Source organism: Mastigoproctus giganteus, chromosome 7, assembly GCF_048544385.1.
Source record: "Mastigoproctus giganteus isolate SK-2022 chromosome 7, ASM4854438v1, whole genome shotgun sequence".
Lineage (NCBI taxonomy): Eukaryota > Metazoa > Arthropoda > Arachnida > Uropygi > Thelyphonidae > Mastigoproctus > Mastigoproctus giganteus.
This window is the reverse complement of record NC_143581.1, coordinates 206,384,056-206,402,826: the sequence shown is the minus strand read 5'-3', so window position 1 is coordinate 206,402,826 and position 18,771 is coordinate 206,384,056. Positions and strand designations below refer to the sequence as shown.

Genomic DNA, 18,771 nt, shown 5'->3' with positions numbered 1-18,771 from the left:
TTTTCCAGATAATCCGAGTGTCAGTATTTTTGTTAATAGTTGAGACAAAGTTAATCTAGGAGTCACATTTTGCTTTTTTTCTAATTTGACTTGCTGTGGCTCTGAATTTTTTGACTCAGGTTTTTGACTTGGTTTTTTGACCAACTACCTTTTTCTCTTGTTGCTTTGGAGCAACCTTCATTCCACCACTGGTTTTGGTGTACCCGTTTGCACTGGTCAGATTTTGGAATGGTAATTTCAGCTGCCAATAATATATGGTTGGTAATGTGATCGATTACGTCATCAATATGTTGTTGCTATACATACTGGTTGTTGAGTAGGACACAAGTAGAATAGCCTTTTCAGTCTGCTTTGTGAAAATTGAAGAAGTACGGGCATTAGGGCACAACACAGCCTGTGTTTGAATTGAACTTATAATAGGACAATGGTCATTGTGGAAAGGATCATTCAACACTAACCATTCCATGCTTGGAAAAAGAGATGCTAAATAGATGGATAAGTTTATGGAAGACGTTCTACTTGTAGGTAGTTGAACATGAGTTGGAGAGCCAGTGTTTAATACAGTAAGATTATGGTTATCTAGGAATGTTTCAATTAATTGGCCTCTCCTACCCATGGTGAAAGATCCCCACAATGGATAGTGACCATTGAAATCACTGAGTAAACAGAAAGGAGGTGGCAGTTGTGTTAAAAGGTTGTTAAGTTCAGTCTGGGAACAAGGATAATTAGGTGATATATAAACAGATGCAAGGATTAACGATGTTCCCATGGTCATCCGAACTGCTACAACTCCTAAGGAGGTTTCTAGTTGGAGATGTCTTAATGGTATAGTAGTTTTGACAAGAATAGCTACCCCTCCACGAGGAGAAGAGTCAGAATCTTGTCTCGCCTAAGCACAGTATAGTTTATGAATTTGAGAGAAACTTTCGGTGATAAAAATGTTTCCTATAAGCATATGCCTACTGCGTTAGTTTGTATGAGTAAATCATTCAGGTCATCTATATTACTGCGTAATCCTATGCAGTTCCATTGCAGGAATTTGTTCATTGGTTGAGTTTATATGAAGAAGATTGATCTGACTGTTTTTTCTGAGGTTTCTGTCTGCTTAGTTTTGATTTTTCATTTCTGGGAAAGGTTGGGCATCCCGAGTCCATGGTATCATTAGCATGTAATTCTAGTACTGTGTCGTCCTCCTCTGACTGAACCTCCATTTCTATGTTGCTATAGTGTGGTTTCACTTTCTTCTGGTTTTCAACAGTAACAGATTTTGTTGTTTTGCGTGAGGTTGAGATAGCATCAGTTGGAATACTGATTGGCGTGTTGCTGGTTTCATTGACTGGCAGATTTCTTATTGCACGTTAGCCCAGTTTTAGCCGAGGTGGCAAAGGAAATGTTTGGTTCTATGGAGACTTCTGTTTGAGTTGTAGCTGACTGGCTGTTTTTAGTGACCAATGTGTATGATTGGCTAGGCATGGTTAACAATATTTGCTTCCTTGCTTCAGGGTATGTGACTTTATGCTTCACTTTATATTTTTGGATTTTTTTGACTGTTTTCCAAAGGTCACTCACATGCTTTAGAAAATACAGGATGGCTTCTTTTACAGTTTGGGCAAGTAGGAGTATTAAATAAATATAGTGCTTAACAAGACAAATGTAAAAGAACTATAGATCGAGGCGATGCCGTGTGTCCTATTTGTGGCTCTAAGGAGCCACAAATAGGACACACGGCATTGCCTTGGAATGCCATCTGAGATTAGCCATACTTCTGGCTAATCCACATAAAGCAGTGAATGGGATTTGTGATGTAGGGCTGAATCTTGCAGTTTTGCTTTAGCAGAAGATGAAAGAGTCAGAGTTCTAAATGTCAAAATGATGGACCTGGTTGGCAGTAGGTTGCCATCTTTTTTGGTCATTATTCTCCGTGCACAAGTCACTTTTTGTTTCCTGAGCTCTGTATTATCTCTTCTTCAGAGACAGACAGTAAGTCCCATTCGATGATAACGTCTTTTGAGGTGTTCAGAGTATGGGGTATGGGGCATAACTGACACTGGAATACTGTTAAATGATATTAATTTTAACAGCTTCTCCGAATGAGCTGCCTTAGAAGTTTCAATTAGGTCTCCAGATTGGAGATGTTTAACCATTTTAGGAGATCCACAAACCAATTCAAAACATTTCTGTATTAGAAAAGGTGATAGTCGGTCAATAGGTTGCGTGGAAAATGAGTGCATTATAAGAAATGCTGGTACGTCTTTATTCTGATTTTCTGTCTGTAGTCGCTTCGGACAATTGGAGTCATGGTTGATGTCAGGAATTTCTGATCTTGAGCTCAAGGGCTCTAAAGGTGGATAATTGCTTATATCCATGATGGCTCCTTTTGGCCCTGGGGGTTTGTTTTTACCACCCAGGTTACTGGCCCCACCGCGGGGAGGCAGGAGCAGTGCCTGGTGTGACCAAGCTTAAAGTAGTAGGGGTTAGTAATAGAACTATCAGAAAAAGAAAGGTGACTTTCCTTTCTTGTCCTATACAAGTACTTTTGTAACAAGAGCTGTTATTAAATAAATATATTGCTTAACGAGATGAATGTAAAAGAACTATAGATCGCTTTTAGGAAATCACACTTAAAGCCCAGAGAAATCGCTTAGTCACAATCGTCTGAGTTCCCCAGATAATACATGTGTCGGTGTCTTTTGTGATGGCTGAGGCAAAAGCAATCCATAAATCACATTTCACTTTCCATATAATTTGTCTCTCTTTAGCTTCAAGTCTTTTATAAGTAATTAAGTTATTGGTGGTAGGATACTTCAGGAAATTATTCCAAGCTCGGTTTTTCTCATTTTTCGTACATTTTTTCGGAGAAAAATGGAGCATTTTTTTGTTCTTTTTTTTGAGAAGATGGGGCATCCAGTATCCATACTGTCATTCACATTAAGTTCTAGTATGGGTTCCTCATAATCTGAGGGTACATCTACTTCTATACTGTTCGTGGTTTTCTTGCTGTCTTTAGGTTTCAATTTTTCACTATCATTCGAGACTGTTGGAGTATCAGCTGGAATGCTAATTGAAGTGTTGGTCGCGTCACTGGTTTTAGTTTGAGGTGTGTCCTTTCCAGAGTTTGATAGTGTTGTTTTAACCCAGTTAGCTAGAGATGTGCTAGGGGTTATTGATACATCTGTCTGAGCTGCTGTTGAGTGGGTGCTTTGAGTTTGAGATGCATAAGAATGACTGGGCATGGTCAACATAACTTGTCTGTCTGCCTCAGGGTATGTCACTTTATATTCTATTTTATATTTTTGAATTTTCTTGCCTGTTTTCCACATTTCGCACAATTTAGAAAAGGCTGGGTGACTACCTTTGCAGATGGGGCAAATGAGAGTTGAGGCTGAATGGTCTGCTCGTGTATATCCTTGGAACCACAAATAGGACATATGACATCACCTCTACATGCCTGCTGGGAGTGTCCATATTTCTGGCATTTAAAACAATGAATGGGATTAGGGATATAAGGCCGAATTCTGTAGTTTAAATAGCCAGCTTTTACTGAGGATGGCAATTCTGGGGTGCAGAATGGTAAGATTATGGATCGTGTCAGAATGAGATTTCCATCTTTTTTTAGTCATTATACGTTTGGCGCTGATTACCTTTTGATTGCTCAGTTCTTGAAGTAATACCTCTAAAGACACTGTAATTAGGTCACACTCTGTGATGACACCTTCAACGTATTGTGGGGAGAGACATTTACTATGATCTAAGCCATAAGGCCAAGAAGCGATAGTGACAGATACTGGCAGCCCACCAAAAGTTGTTTTGAGCAGCCACTCACAATGTTTTGAATAGGCTGTTTCAATCAGGTCTCCAGATTGTAGTCGTTGAACCATTTTTGGTGTCCCAGCAATGGATTCCAGATATCTTTGGATAACAAATGGTGATAATTTGCCCGCAGGCTAGGTGTGGGGAAAGAGAGAGAGAGAGAGAGAGAGAGAGAGAGAGAGAGAGAGAGAGAGAGAGAGAGAGAGAGAGAGAGAGAGAGAGAGAGAGAGAGAGAGAGAGAGAGGGAGAGAGTGTATCACCAGAAAGTCTGGCATCTTATTTAGCTGTGCTTCTCTTTGTAGCCTTTTCGGTTGATTAGTGTCATTGCCATCAGACATTTCTGAGAGCTTGAAGGCCCTAATGGCAGAAAATTATTCAAATCCATGCTCGCTCCTTTCAGCCACGGGAGAGGGACTTTTTCCAAGGTTACCGGCCCTGTCACGTGGAGGCAGGAGCGGTGATAACCAGTGACCAAGCGATCAGGAGAATAGGAGAGGAGTTCATTGCTAGCAATAGCAGTAAGGTTGCAAGTGGGGTTAGCAGCAACATTGCTAGCACTGACGCTGCTCAGAGAAGGAGGCAGTGACATTGCGAGCAGTGGAGGGTTTAAGAACGCACTAGTACTCGCTCTAGGAAAAACGCTAGAAAGATCATTTGCCACTTGAGGCCCCAAATGGAAGTGTAAAAATGTACCATGACAATCATGTTGTGGCTTGATTTGATTTGATTTTGGTTTTATTGGCGCAAAAATAACTAAGGTTATACTGCGCCAGGAAACGATTAAAATATCATCAAAGATAAATTCTGGTAACCTTTAAAAAGGTTACCTCGTCAAATTGTTATTTATATATATATATAAGGCAGTATACATTTAAAAGTAAATTATCCAATTTATATATGTGTGTATATATTAATAGCTTGTAAAAACTTAAAAACTGCCGACATGTGGTCGTTGTCTGATAAAATCTGACTGAGTGTATAAGGCTGTCGGATGAGTAAAAGCGGTAAAATGTATATTGCAAACATGGGTAAAATGAACGCAATCTATTAAAATATGCTTTAAAGTTAAAAATGGTGTCGCAAAACTCGCACATTGGAGGGTCATCCGCCCTCAGCAGAAAAGAAAAGAATGTGTCAGATGACTGTGTCCTATGCGGAGTCGAGCAAGAACAACTTCCTCGCTCTGATTCCTGCGCAGACTAGACTGCCATGTTTCTATTACAGGCTTTATTTGGCATAATTTATTTGTTCTCTCTCTATGCCATAGTTCTTGCCATTGGGAATACATTTTGTTGCGTATTATTTGCCTGTAGTCTGTATAGGGGACTGACAGGCAACGATTTTTAGTGGGTGTTGCTGATTTGGCTGCAGTGTCAGCCAAATCATTTCCCTTTATCCCAATGTTGCTAGGAATCCAGCAGAAGCGGATATCAAACTTGTATTCATGAAGAGAATGTATCTTCTGCTGAACCCGACAGAGAACTAGATGAGAATTGTGTTTCAGAGATAATAACGCTTGTAATACACTCAAAGAGTCAGAATATATTATTGAACTTTGGCATTGACAAGTTCGAATGTGATCCAAGGCTAGCTTTATAGCATATAGCTCTGCAGTGTATATGCTGGATTCAGGAAGAATCTGCTGAGATATTACAACAGCAGATCCTACACACGATTCAGACTTTGAGCCGTCTGTGTAAATGGGCAGGAAGTCTGAGTACTCAGCTCGGTGTGCAGAATAGAGCTGCTGGTAGACAGATGATGAGGTCTCAGACTTTACCCATTTCTTAAGGGAAAAGTCGCACAATGGGGTATAAGCATGCCAGGGTGGAAGAGTTTCTTTTGGTGTTTGTGCAACCTTGTCTACTCATGTTGTGGCCCAACTTCTTGAAGTTCACTAACATAATTTCAACTGTAGTCTAGTAGTCCGGATCTTTACTGCTCTCTAAAAAATTCTCAACCGCAGACCTGAAACTAATGCATACATGAATTTCTCTTTTAAATTTTGTTCCCTCATTAGCATGTGAATTTAGTGTTTTCTTTAGCTGTTCTAAAGAAATGTAGTGCATGTTTTGTCGTAAGCAGGTAAGCCAGTATTGTCAAATCCTTTGCCATTTCTTGTATCTGAGGAAATATAAATTTTCTTTGATTTCACCATTTTAGACCGATTCCTGAGTAGATTTGCAGAAACACGAAATACAAGTAATAAAGGCTGAATGCGTTTAATTGTGGGGAGAGAACATATAATGCAGGCAAATGGTTTACGGTTGACTTGACAGCAGAGGAGAGAACATAAATTAGGCATTTGGTTGACCATAAATTGGGTCTCTCAGGTTGACCTGAGAGAGGAACAAAAGGAAAAAGCACAGTCAAGACAGAAAAAGAACTTACTGACATGAAAGAGTGAATAGCATGTAATGGAATGCAAACAGAAAGAACACATGGGGATAGGGAAGACTAAAATTTGTGCAGTAATACTTAAATAAATTTTGGAATTGGTGAAAGAAATGAAAGATGTGAAAGACTTGTGGAATTTGCAGAATCTTGAGGTTTGTCAGTAACGAACACTTTTTTCAAGAAAAGGGTGAACAGAAAGTGGACATAGAAGAGCCCAAATGGATTAACAACTAATGAAATCGACTTCATCCTCACTAATGGAAGATATATCGTGAATGATGTTACTGTCCCGAGAAAGGTAAATGTTGGAAGTGATCACAGAATGGTAAGATGCACACTTGATATAGATGTAAGAAAAGAAGGTAAAAAACTGACTTGAGTAAATAATACAAAGGTCTTTGAGATAACAGAAGAGGAGAAAAAGCAGTATGTACTGGAACTTCAGAACAAGTTTGAGCTACTGCAGATTGCTCAGGATCAAGATATCGATGAGGAATATTACAACTTTCTGAAAGTGATAAAGCCCAAGAAACCTATAAGTAAAAAGAAATCCAAAGAAGAAAAAATTAGTCAAGAAACACTTGTCATGATGAACCGAAGACGACAAATGAAGAGTAAGAAAAACACTGACAAGGAGAAAATTGAGTATACTGAGTTATGCAAAGCCATTAGAAAGAGACTCAGAGAGGACATAAGAAGATTTAACACAAGAAAAGTAGAACAAGCATTAAGGCAAAACAAAGGATTTAAATCAGCAGCCATGAGCAGTAATACAGAAAGACAAATGATACTGAAACTGAAGAATAGCGAGGTGTACTTATAAATAGCAGAGAAAGCATAATTCGAATAGCAGAAGACTACTATAAAGAGTTATACACGGAGTGAGGGAATGATGCCAGCAGTGGGGAAGATGGATTGCAAATTAGTAACACATACAACATACCTGATGAGGTAGACCATGCGTTGAAGAAAATGAAGAATCAGAAAGCCCCGGGGGAAGATGAAGTTACTTTTTTTTTGGTAGATGTTGGTGCATCGGCTTCTGTGGCCATAATGCACCTCTTTGATCCAAGCCCGAGGGGTGATTCGAACCCGCGAAATTTGGGTTGCCAGGCAGGCATTTTACCCACCCAGCTAGCCCGGTCGGCATGAAGTTACTGTAGAGTTGTTAAAATTAGGAGGAAGAGACATGACATTACACAGAAACTGGCAAGACTTTTCACAAAATGCATTAGAAAAGGTGTGAGGCCTAAGGAGTGGAATAATGGAATCATAGTTTTGCTGCATAAGAAAGGGGATAAATCAGAAATTGGAAATTACAGATCAATTAGCTTGTTATCCCACATCTACAAGTTGTTCACAAGGGTCATTACTAACAGATTAGAAAGAATACTTGATGAGAATCAAACGAAAGAGCAAGCTGGCTTTAGGACAGGATTCTCAACTATGGATCACCTTCACGTAATATCACAGCTAATGGAGAAAGCAAATGAATATAAAACACCACTATGCCTGGCATTTGTGGATTATGAAAAGGCATTTGACTCCATACAGTATAAGGCTATGTTTCCGGCACTAGAAAGACAAGGCATAGGTACCCCATATATTAAGATTTTGAAGAAAATATATGAGAATGCTACCTCCTTTATTAGACTAGACAAAGACAGTAGTAAATTTAAAATTGAGAAAGGAGTTTGACAAGGAGACACAATATCTCTGAAGCTGTTTACTGCTGCCCTTGAGGAAGCTTTCAAAAGATTAGACTGGTCGCAGAAAGGAGTCAATGTGAATGGAGAGTACCTAAACCATTTACGATTTGCAAATGACACTGTGGTCATAAGCCATGATCCCAAAGAATTAGTGGACAATCTTAATCAGTTATGCACAGTTAGTAAGGATTTTGGACTAAAGATGAATATGGCTAAAACAAAAGTAATGAAGAACAAGTATACACCACGAATTGTCAAACTAACGGAGTAAGCTTATCTGCGAAAAGATCTAAATCTCTCAAACACTTCCGAATTCATTTCACAAATATACATGGTCTCAATTCTAATTTCATCGATGTCCATTTCCACTTGCAGTCTGCCAAACTCCATGTACTTTTTCTGACAGAATCTCAGTTATCGGTTGATTCAACTACTGCTCATCTCAGTTGCCTAAATTATTCTCTGTATGATTCCTTTCGCCTCAAAGGTGGTACTTGTGCATATGTCTGTTCTGATATTCCCTGTTAGAGACTTGGTAATTTGGAATCTCCTCTTTTCAATCTTCTCTGGCTTAAAATCTCTCTACCTCATTGTGTCAAATTCATCTGTTGTCTCTACTGTTCCCCCAACTCCACTAATCACTTGGAGCTCTTTGACTTCCTCTATTTGCAACTTGACTTTCTCCAGTCCAACTTTCCTAACAGCGAGGTAATTTTCCTTGGTGATTTTAATGTTCACAACTCCAGTTGGTCGAGATGCTGAGACTTTTGCAATTTCTAATGATCTTGCACAGATTGTTCATTTACCTATAAGAATACAGGACAATCCTAACCATACAGTCAACGCGCTTGATCTTTTTTTCACAAATAACCCTTCTAAATACATGGTCGAAGTGAGAGGTCCTTTAGGCACCTCAGATCACAACTTGGTGATTGTCTCTTCTCCAATGGAGCGTTTATCTCATGACTATTCCCAACCTCGTATTGTTTGGTATTACAAGAATGCAAAATGGGATGACCTACGAAATTACTTTTCTTCTTTCCTTGGTCGGATTAATGTTTCAAAACTTCTGATGTCAATGTTTGCTCAGATTGTGTCAGTGAAATTATTATTGTAGGAATGGAATCCTTTATCCCACACTCCACTTTAAAATCTCATCCTTTATCTAAACCTTGGTTTTCCAATAAATGTGCTAAGGCTCTTCAAGAGAAGAATGTTGCATATTGTAATTGGCTTGTTTCTAATTCTTCAGATTCATTTTCTGCCTATACCAAAGCTCGCAACAATTGTAAAGTAGTTATTAATCAGTCCAAACTAGAGTTTGAACAGGCGAAGAGTAGAAAACTTGCTTCTTGCCCTAATGGTAGCCTAGCATTCTGGTCTCTTGCCAAAGCTATTGGCCGCAACTTTTGCCCATCTCTGCTCCCAACTCTGTCCAAACCAGATGGTTCTGTTGTCACTTCAGCCAAGGATAAAGCTGACCTGCAGCATCCCATTTTTCTTCCAACTCATGTATTAATGATCTTGGTAAAACACCTCCCACCATTCTCAACATTCTCCATTCAATGCTTCCTGTGGTCTTCTGTCAAAAGGATCAGAAGGATTTTGACAAATCTTGATGCTAAGAAAGCTCCAGGTCCCGATGGTATTTCTCCACTTGTTATCAAAACCTGTGCTCCTGAACTTACTCCAGTTCTTTGCCGCTTTTTTTCACTTTCTTATTCCAAAGGTGTTTTTCCTTCTGCTTGGAAATTTGTAGCCAGTTCCTGAAAAGGTGACAAATCCCTCCCATCCAATTATCGTCCCATTGAAATTACTTCTACTCTTTCTAAAGTAATGGAGAAATCAATTAACCGCCAACTCTTAAACTACCTAGAAACTTTCCATCTGATCAACGATCGCCAGTATGGATTCCGTCGGTGTCGATCCACTGTTGATATTCTGGCTTATGTTACCCATTTATGGACTAATTCAATGGAAAAGTTCGGTGAAGCACAAGCAGTTGCTCTTGACATCTCAAAGGCTTTCGATTGTGTTTGGCGTAAAGGTCTTCTAAACCAGCTTCCATCTTATGGTTTGCCAACTGTTTTTTGTAATTGGTTATCCAGTTATCTCTCTGATTGCTCACTGAGGGTGATGGTAGATGGCTCTCTGTCTTCTAACTTCTCCACTAATGTCGGTGTCCCGCAAGGTTCAGTTCTTTCCCCACTCTTTTCCTCTTGTATATTAATGACCTTCTTTCATTGACTATAAATCCTATCCATAGTTTTGCTGATGATAGCACATTGCATTCCACTTTCCATTTTGAGAAACCTTGTCCTGCTCAATCAGCTTCAACTTCTTGAAAATCTGCTACCAATTCCTTAAATGCTGATCTTCAGGTAATTCTCCAGTGGGACAAAGACAACTTAGTGATTTCAATTCTTCTAAAACTCAGTCTTGTCTTATATCTCGCAAAAAGGATTCTTCTGCTCCCATGCTTATCTTTGGTGACACTCCGATTTCTAGGAAAAATGATATATCTCTTTTGGGGATTACCCTGACTCTTAATCTCTCTTGGCACAAGCACATTACAAATATTGCTTCCTCTGCATCTAAAAAATTTGGTTTTCTCTTTCGCTCTTGGTGTTACTTTTCTTCCAAACAGCTGTTCACTCTTTACAAATCGCAAATCTGCCCTACCATGGAATATTGTTCCACATCTGGGGATGGTGCCCTCAAAACCTCTCACAGGCTTCTTGATTCCGTTCAGAAGAGGGCAGGGTTAATTAATGATTCATCTCTAACAGTCTCTCTCCACTTGCTGTCTCATAGATGTTTTTTTTTTTTTTTTTTTTTTTTTTTTTTTTTGGTTTTTAGGAGCATTAGCAACTAAGACCATATTGCTCCGGGATATGCGGTGGCCATTCCCTGACCTTTCTTCATCCTCCGTATTTGGTGGTGACGGGCTCGAACCCCGGTCTAATCAAGAAGCGTGTGCTACGCACTGCTGCTCCTTCCCACCTGGCTACGGAGGCGCCTCTCATAGATGTACTGTTTCCGCTGCATGCCTCTTCTACAGTTATTTCCATGGGCACGGTTCTTCTGAATTGGTTTCTATAATTCCCGTTCTCTCTCTTTCAAAACAGTCAGAACACGTGCCGCCACCAGCCAACATTTACTGTCCAACTTCAAACTCACAGAGCCAACTTTCAATCTTCCTCGTTTATTTATTCAACTGTTTTCTGGAACAGCCTTCCTTCATACATATTTCCTGAAAATTACAGTCTACAGAAGTTCAAGTCCAATGTCGACAAATATCTTCTTTTGTCTTCTCAACCTCCAACCCACGCATGGTATCAAGTACTTATAGGTTCTAATACCTCTCGTGTTTGGGGTTTACATTAAAAAAGTGAAAAAGTATGCCACGATAGGGATATAATGATTGAAGGAGCAGTAATTGAAAAGGTGGAGTCACATACTTATCTGGGACAAGTCATTAGCTGTAATAATGATAAATGGCCTGAAGTCAAAAGAAGAATAAATTTTGGATGGATAGCATTCAGGAAATATAGTCACATTCTGAAGAGCAATATCCCATTTTGTCTGAAACATAAAATAATGAACCAATGTATACTCCCACCATGATTTATGGAAGTGAAACTTGGGCACTCACCAAAAGAATGGAGAAGAAGCTGAGAACTACACAGCAAAGAATGGAAATAATTATATTGGGAATCAGTCTATTAGATAAGAAGAGAAACACATGGATTAGACAGCAAACTCAAGTAAAGGACATTCTTATCAAAACTAAAGAACTAAAATGGTCTTGGGCAGGACACATAGTTCGAAGACATGATGACAGATGGAATAAGAAAATAACAGAATGGTACCCAAGAGGAACTATAAGAAAACCTGGAAGACAACAACGGAGATGGACAGATGAAATTCATGAGTTTGTGGGTAGTAAATGGATGGCCATTGCACAAAACAGAAGGAACTGGAAAGTTGCTGGAGAGGCCTTCATCCTGCAGTGGATTGAACATGGCTGATGATGATGATGACCTAAATAAATAAATATATTTTTTTTTAAATTTAAAAATTTTTTCACAATTTCCAAAATCCCATTTTGTAAATTTCTCTACTTTCTGGTGAATTAAGTTTTCTGCTGGCTGCAGCTTCCACCAGTAAAAGAAATGACTGACAGTAAAAAAAACATTTATTAGTTATCTATTCATCATATAATAAACAAGAAAATGTTTGATAAACCTAAAAGGAAATCAATATTATGAATCATTGTTATCACTGTTAGCAATAATAATGCTTACATTACTTTCATTACGCTAGATGCTGAGATTATTTCCTGAGTCTCATTGTTAATTTCAGTACCACATAACTCTAATGGTGGCTGGCCAAGATCTTGCCATATCCTAACCACTGCACCAGGACATCCTCTTTCTGGAGAAAGAGAAAAAAATAAATAAATTTTTTTTTGTCATTGTTAATCATTAGTCAATCAACAAATATCTGTTTGTTGCCAAACATAAGATAGAAGTAAATTAAAAGTCATATATATAATCAATTTCTAGTTTTGTTGTATAAATATACAACTTCCTCAGTAAAATTTTATAAACGATACTTTGGTATCATCCTTGCCAAGATAATACAAAGGTCACTATTACTACCTGGTAGAATGGCAGGTGTGAATATCTCTTTGGTGACAAGGAATTTACTGAGGCCCTTACAAGCAGGAATGAGTTATACTCAGTTTCTCCTCAAGGTTTTTATTTTTCTACAAACAGATAAACTAACATTGGAATGTATGCAATTTAGAGACATTATATAGTGATGCCTTATGGCAGGAAGTGCCTTCACAATAATCCAAAGCAATGTTAACAACAACAATTAGCCATTTTCTCTTGTAGAATTTCTTGAGCAGGGCCCATTTCACAATAATCCAAAGCAATGTTAACAAAAATAGGCCATTTTCTTTTGCAGAATGCCCTTGAGCAGGGCCCATTTAAGGGAAGACTGGGGGACTGGGGCTGATAGCCTTTGGGCCGAGCTATGATAGAAGTCTCAAAATTTATTCATATTAGAAATGACATAATTTGGGCAAAAATTACTTATAACACAAAAAATAAATAAATAGGAAATTTAAATATTTTCAACCCGGGAATGTTAATATTCCATACAAACATAAAATGTGCAAAGTCATCTTTTTTGCTATATTAAGAATACTGTGACTGAGAAGTGTAATTTTTTTCACTTATCGACAATTTTTGTGGACTAGAAAAGTCATCAGTGGCCAAATAAACTGTATAATCTTCACTGATAACACAAATGAATTACTCAGACAATTTCCGATATAGATCTCTGATAAAAGAATTATTATGCAAGCAAGTACTTCAAATATGAGTGGGGAAAAACTCACTGCCAACTTCTTCAGAATGATGAAAATAAAAATGCATATATTAAAAAACTGATAATAAATAATACAACTACCAAAGGAGGAGTGGCAATTTTGGTGAATATAAATATACCAGCTAAGCAAATAATATTAAAAACATAGAAGCAATAGCAGTGAGAATAGTCATTGGAATTTCTATTCCAATATCTTCCTCTCTCCAGAATGAAATTAAATGATCTTACTATGCAGCTACAACCTCCCTATTACCTCATGAGAGATATGAATGCCCATTATCATTTGTGAGGATCAACATTACAAATTTTCCTAATAGCAACACCAGGTCCCAATGGCATTTGTGGGAATCAGTGAGAATAGCCATTGGAATTTCTATCCTAATAGCATCCCTATATCTTCCTCTCCACCAAATCTTTCTCTCTCCAGAACAAAATTGTTTGTTTGTTTGTTATTTGGTTTTTAGGAGCATTAGCAACTAAGGCCATATTGCTCCGGGATATGCAGTGGTCATTCTCTGAATGACCTTTCCGCATCCTCCGTATGTTGTAGTGATGGGCTTGAACCCCGGTCTAATCAAGAAGTGTGTGCTACGCAAGAACAAAATTAAACAATCTTACTATGCAGCTGCAACCTCCCTATTTAAGGCTGATCTGGACAGGCATTTGGAACGAATGGAGGTGTGAAATGGAAGTTGTTTTTTTTTTTTTTTGGCTCATGCAGCATAAGCTTGCTTTCTTTCATTGTATGCCTCTACTAATGCTAATGCCTCATGGGAGATATGAATGCCCATCATCATTTGTGGGATCTTCTCACATGGACAGTAGAAGTAACTTGATTGAAACTTTCCTAGATGATCACAACTGAATTTACTGAACACTGGATCTCACACATATCAGTTTGGCTACAGGTATCACTTCTGCAGTAGACCTAACAATATATTCTCTATCAATTTATCTCAATATAGAATGGTTTGTATTAAATGGTCTTTACAACAGTGATCATTTTCTGATAGTATATTCCATACGTACACAATTGACTGTTAGAGAAGAAACCAGAACAGTATGGAATTTTAAAAAAAGCTAATTGGAGTAAATATATGCAATTAATCAAGCTGGATAAGCAATTAATAGAAACCCTACCAATAGATGATGCTGTCATATATATCTACAACCAACTGTCAGAAACTTCAAAAGCTACAATACCTCAAATGAATAAGGTGAGGCAGGCACATTACAACTCTTGGTGGAATTCAGAATGTGCAAGTGCAAAAAGAAAACAAAATCATGCATGAAATGAATTCTGGAAATATCCAACTACAGTCATTTTGATTGCATATAAAAAAGCCAAAGCTGAAGCGAGGCAAATTCAGAGAAAGGCAAAGAAAAATTCCTGGATCATGTTTACTTCCACACTTATTAGGAACTCGGGTCCTGGTTTCGTGTGGTAAAAATTTCAGATTTTGAGTGGGAGATATCCGAACATACAATCTCCAATCTTCCATTGGAAAGAGCAGAATGTTTCCTCAACAGATGAGTTATCAGAAATTCTAGCTGAATCTTCTACTACTACATCAGCAGTTATGAACTACAGCACTAATTTTCAAAAATATAAAGAACAAGCTGAACGGAATAAGTTGAAGTTCTCTACCACTATATCTCATTCATATAATGTATAATGCCTAAAAGAGGAATTACTTACAACCATTACAAATATGCCTAACAGTATACCAGGTCCCATTGGCATCTATTATAAAATGATACAACACCTAAACTCTAATTGTCTAGATATGCTACAAGAGAATTTTTCTGAACAACTAGTATCCATCCATGTGGCTGCATGCAATTGCCCTTGCATGCTGCCATATGGATGGATATAATGTCCCAAACCCGGAAAATATTCTTCTTATACATATAATTATCACCCTATTTCAATGACCAGCTGCTAAGGAAAAATCCTTGAATGAATGGTGCATAACAGACTTACGTGGTTCCTGGAAAAAGAATGTTTTATCACCCACCAATTTGGATTTAGGAAAACTAGATCGACTTGAGCTACATTTGAAAGTTGAAACAAATATTAGAAACTCATTTATAAGAAAACAGCAGATGGTGATGGTAACTCTAGATCTTAGCATTAGTTGAGGCATATGATGCAAGAAAGCAAGCTTATACGGCATCAGCCAAAAAAAAAAAAAAAAGTTCAGATAGTTCAGCCTTAAATTTATTAAGCTATCAACTTCCACAATAACAGACAGAAGTCTGTTCATTCCAGCAATCGACTACCCACTGGCTAAAGCCAAACCTGTCTTTCTCATTTTGAATCTATGCCCACTCAGGTTCGTAATCTGAGCAAGTGGAAGAATCCCATCAGCACTGAGCAGGCTCAGTGCTGATGGGATTCAGTACTGAGCAGGCTCATTCAAGGCCTTATGCACAACCATTCAAGGCCTTATGCACATCTCAATCAGATCACCTCGCAGGCACCTAGTCTCCAGATGCTGCAAGTTGCATAACTTAAGCCTTTCTTGGTAAGAGCACCAGTTTATTCCTCTCACCAATTTTGTTGCCCTTCTTTGTATTCATTCTAGCAACGCTAAATATCCTTCCTAAAATGAGGCTTCCTGACCTGTATACAGTGCTCAATGTGTGGCCTGACCATTGCCTTATATAAAGGGATAATCACCTCCTTGTCTCTGCTTGCAAAATTCCTATATATCATTGACAAAACTCTATGACCTGCTCTGGCAGCCCGTCTACACTGCTGAGAGAACTTCATATCTGACTGCACAATTACCCCAAGGTCTTTTTTATTCTCCCCTTTCCTGAGTGTATCACCACAGAGTTGGCAGGTTTCTCTTGGGTTACTGCTACCCAAATGCAGCATAGGCAACTCTCGGTTTACGAACATTTGCTATAACGAATGTCACAATTTATTCAAAATTTTTTAAAGTCGCCAATAGATAGAGTTTCTTATAAAATAAAATGCCAAATGTATGGTGAACATAATTGTAAGATTTAAATAAATAAACTTTTAAAAAATGTATTTATTATAATAATTATCAGAAAATTATTATATAACTGTTCTTGGTTAATAAAACTAATCTAGTCAGTAAGAAAATGTTGGTTTACATGCCATGCAGCGTAGAATGTTTTCTCATGGGAAAGAAATTGGCAATTCCCCCTATTATAATATAATAGGATCATCACTTGCTTTGCCTAGGTTATCTTAGAAGGTCAACTGCTGGTTAATGGGGAAGCTTCCCCATCCCTTTCTCTTCCAGTCGCAAAGATACTTGAAACAGATAATAGCAGCACTGGGAACACACAGTAAAAAATGTGCCCGACCGATCTTTTACATCGCACAACAACAAACGTGGTCAGTTGTTTTATAAACACCGTTAGTTCTGCATTTGGTGACTTTAGCATTAGCATTATTAGAGGCATACGATGCAAGAAAGCAAGCTTATGCAGCATCAGAAAAAAAATAAAAAAAACCTCCCATTTCACCCCTCCATTTGTTCCAAATGCCTGTCCAGCTCAGCCTTAAATTTTTTTAGGCTATCAACTTTCACAACAAAAGATGGAAGTCTGTTACACCAGTCAACCACCCGCCGGCTAAAGGCAAACTTCCGCACATCCAATCTACAACTGTCTTTCCTCAATTTGAATCTATGATCTATGCCCCCTCAGGTTCTTAATTTGAGCAAGAGGAAGAGGAAGAATCCTATCAGCATTCAGCTTGCTCAACTCACTCAAGGCCTTATTCATCTCCAGGTGGTTCAATTTGCAGAACTTTAGCCTTTTCTTGGTAAGAGCAGCCCTTTGTTCCCTTCACCAACTTTTTGCCCTTCTTTGTACTTGTTCTAGCAACTCTACATCCTTCCTAAAATGAGGCCTCGAGATCTGTACACAGTACTCTAGGTGTGGTCTAACCACTGCCTTGTACAACGGGATAATCACCTTCCTGTCCCTGCTAGTAAAATTCCTATATATCACTGACAAGACTCCATGACCGGCCCTGGCAGCCTGTCTACACTGCTCAGCAAACTTCATATTTGACTGCACAATTACCCCCAGGTCATTTTTAACTTTTTGAAGTTAAAAATGACCATATTACCAAGTGAAGTACAACACAGTTGGTACATTTCTCTTGGGTTATTGTTACTCGTACTTTGCATTTGTCAATGTTAAACTTCAGTTGCCACTTCTCAGCCCATTTGCCCAACTTATCTAGATCCAGTTGGAGTAGCATACTGTCTTTGCTGTTGTTAACAACCCTGCCAACCTTTGTATCATCTGCAAACTTGGACATTAATCCTGATATACCTTCATTGATATCATTGATCAATACACAAAACAACAATGGGCCCAGCACCGAACCCTGGGGAATAACATTTGTCCAGGAAGAGCAGTGTCCATTGATTATCACTCTCGGTTGTCTCCTACTCAACCATCCCTTTATCCATTGTAGCAACTTATCTTTAATGCTACACCTCTCCAATTCATTCAGTAGTCTTCCATGTGCAACAGTATCAAAAACTATCCTGAAATCCAAGTATATGATATCAAAATTATTTTTGACATTCAGTTCCTTTGTGACCACATCATAGTATCCAATCAAATTAGTCAAACAAGCCCTCCCTTTAACAAACCCATGCTGTGCCTTAACTATTACTGCAGTCTTGTCTATATGATCCATCCTGCAATGCTTCTTTAACCAGTGACTCCATTATTTTCCCCGGAACACAAATTAAACTAACAGGTCTATAATTACTTGTGTCACCTTTTGAACCCTCCTTTGTGAATTGGTGATACATTTGCACACCTCCAGTCCCTGAGTCCAAGGAAGCTCTCATAATGGCTAAGGGTTTGCTTACTTCATTTGCTGCCTCCTTTAATATAACTGGATAAATCGCATCCACACAAGGTGCCTTATGTTTAACTTCAACAATTTATCCTCCACTTTGCTCTCAGTTATTAGAAAATCACTTAGACTTAAAAATATATTTTTAAAAATTTAAGCAGGTCCAAAGCAAAATAGTAGTGCTGGTGCTGATAGTGGTAGTAATAAAATATGCAGTATTAGTTTAGAAACTAAGCTAGACATCATAAAAAGGACAGAAAGAGGTCAGAAGCAGGTGGACGTAGCTCGTCATTATGGTGTGAACTGATCGAGTATCGCAACAATTATTAAAGATAAAGAAAGAATTGTGGAGGCGGTTAAAGAAAAAACTCCTGTTTTAATGAGTAGAATAGTAACAAAATAGAAGTTTTTTGTTGCATGAGATGGAAAAACTCTCAATTTTGTGGATTGAGAGGCAAACACATAACCATGTTCCTCTTAGCTCAATCCACAAAATTTGAAGATTTGAAGAAAAAAGCTGAATATGCAAATGAAGGTTTTTCAGCTAGTTCTGGGTGGTTTTCATGTTTTAAAATGAGAACTAACTTG

At 38.2% G+C, this 18,771-nt stretch overlaps 1 protein-coding gene across 1 annotated transcript in view; it reads right to left on the bottom strand.

Moving 5' to 3' along the window:
• LOC150083615 (suppressor of lurcher protein 1-like) overlaps positions 1-18,771 on the bottom strand; it is a 383,165-nt gene that overhangs the window by 89,931 nt on the left and 274,463 nt on the right. The window contains exon 13 of the mRNA XM_090378541.1: positions 12,224-12,353. Coding sequence (XP_090234667.1) covers positions 12,224-12,353 — 130 coding nt within the window. The remainder of the gene's footprint in view (positions 1-12,223; positions 12,354-18,771) is intronic.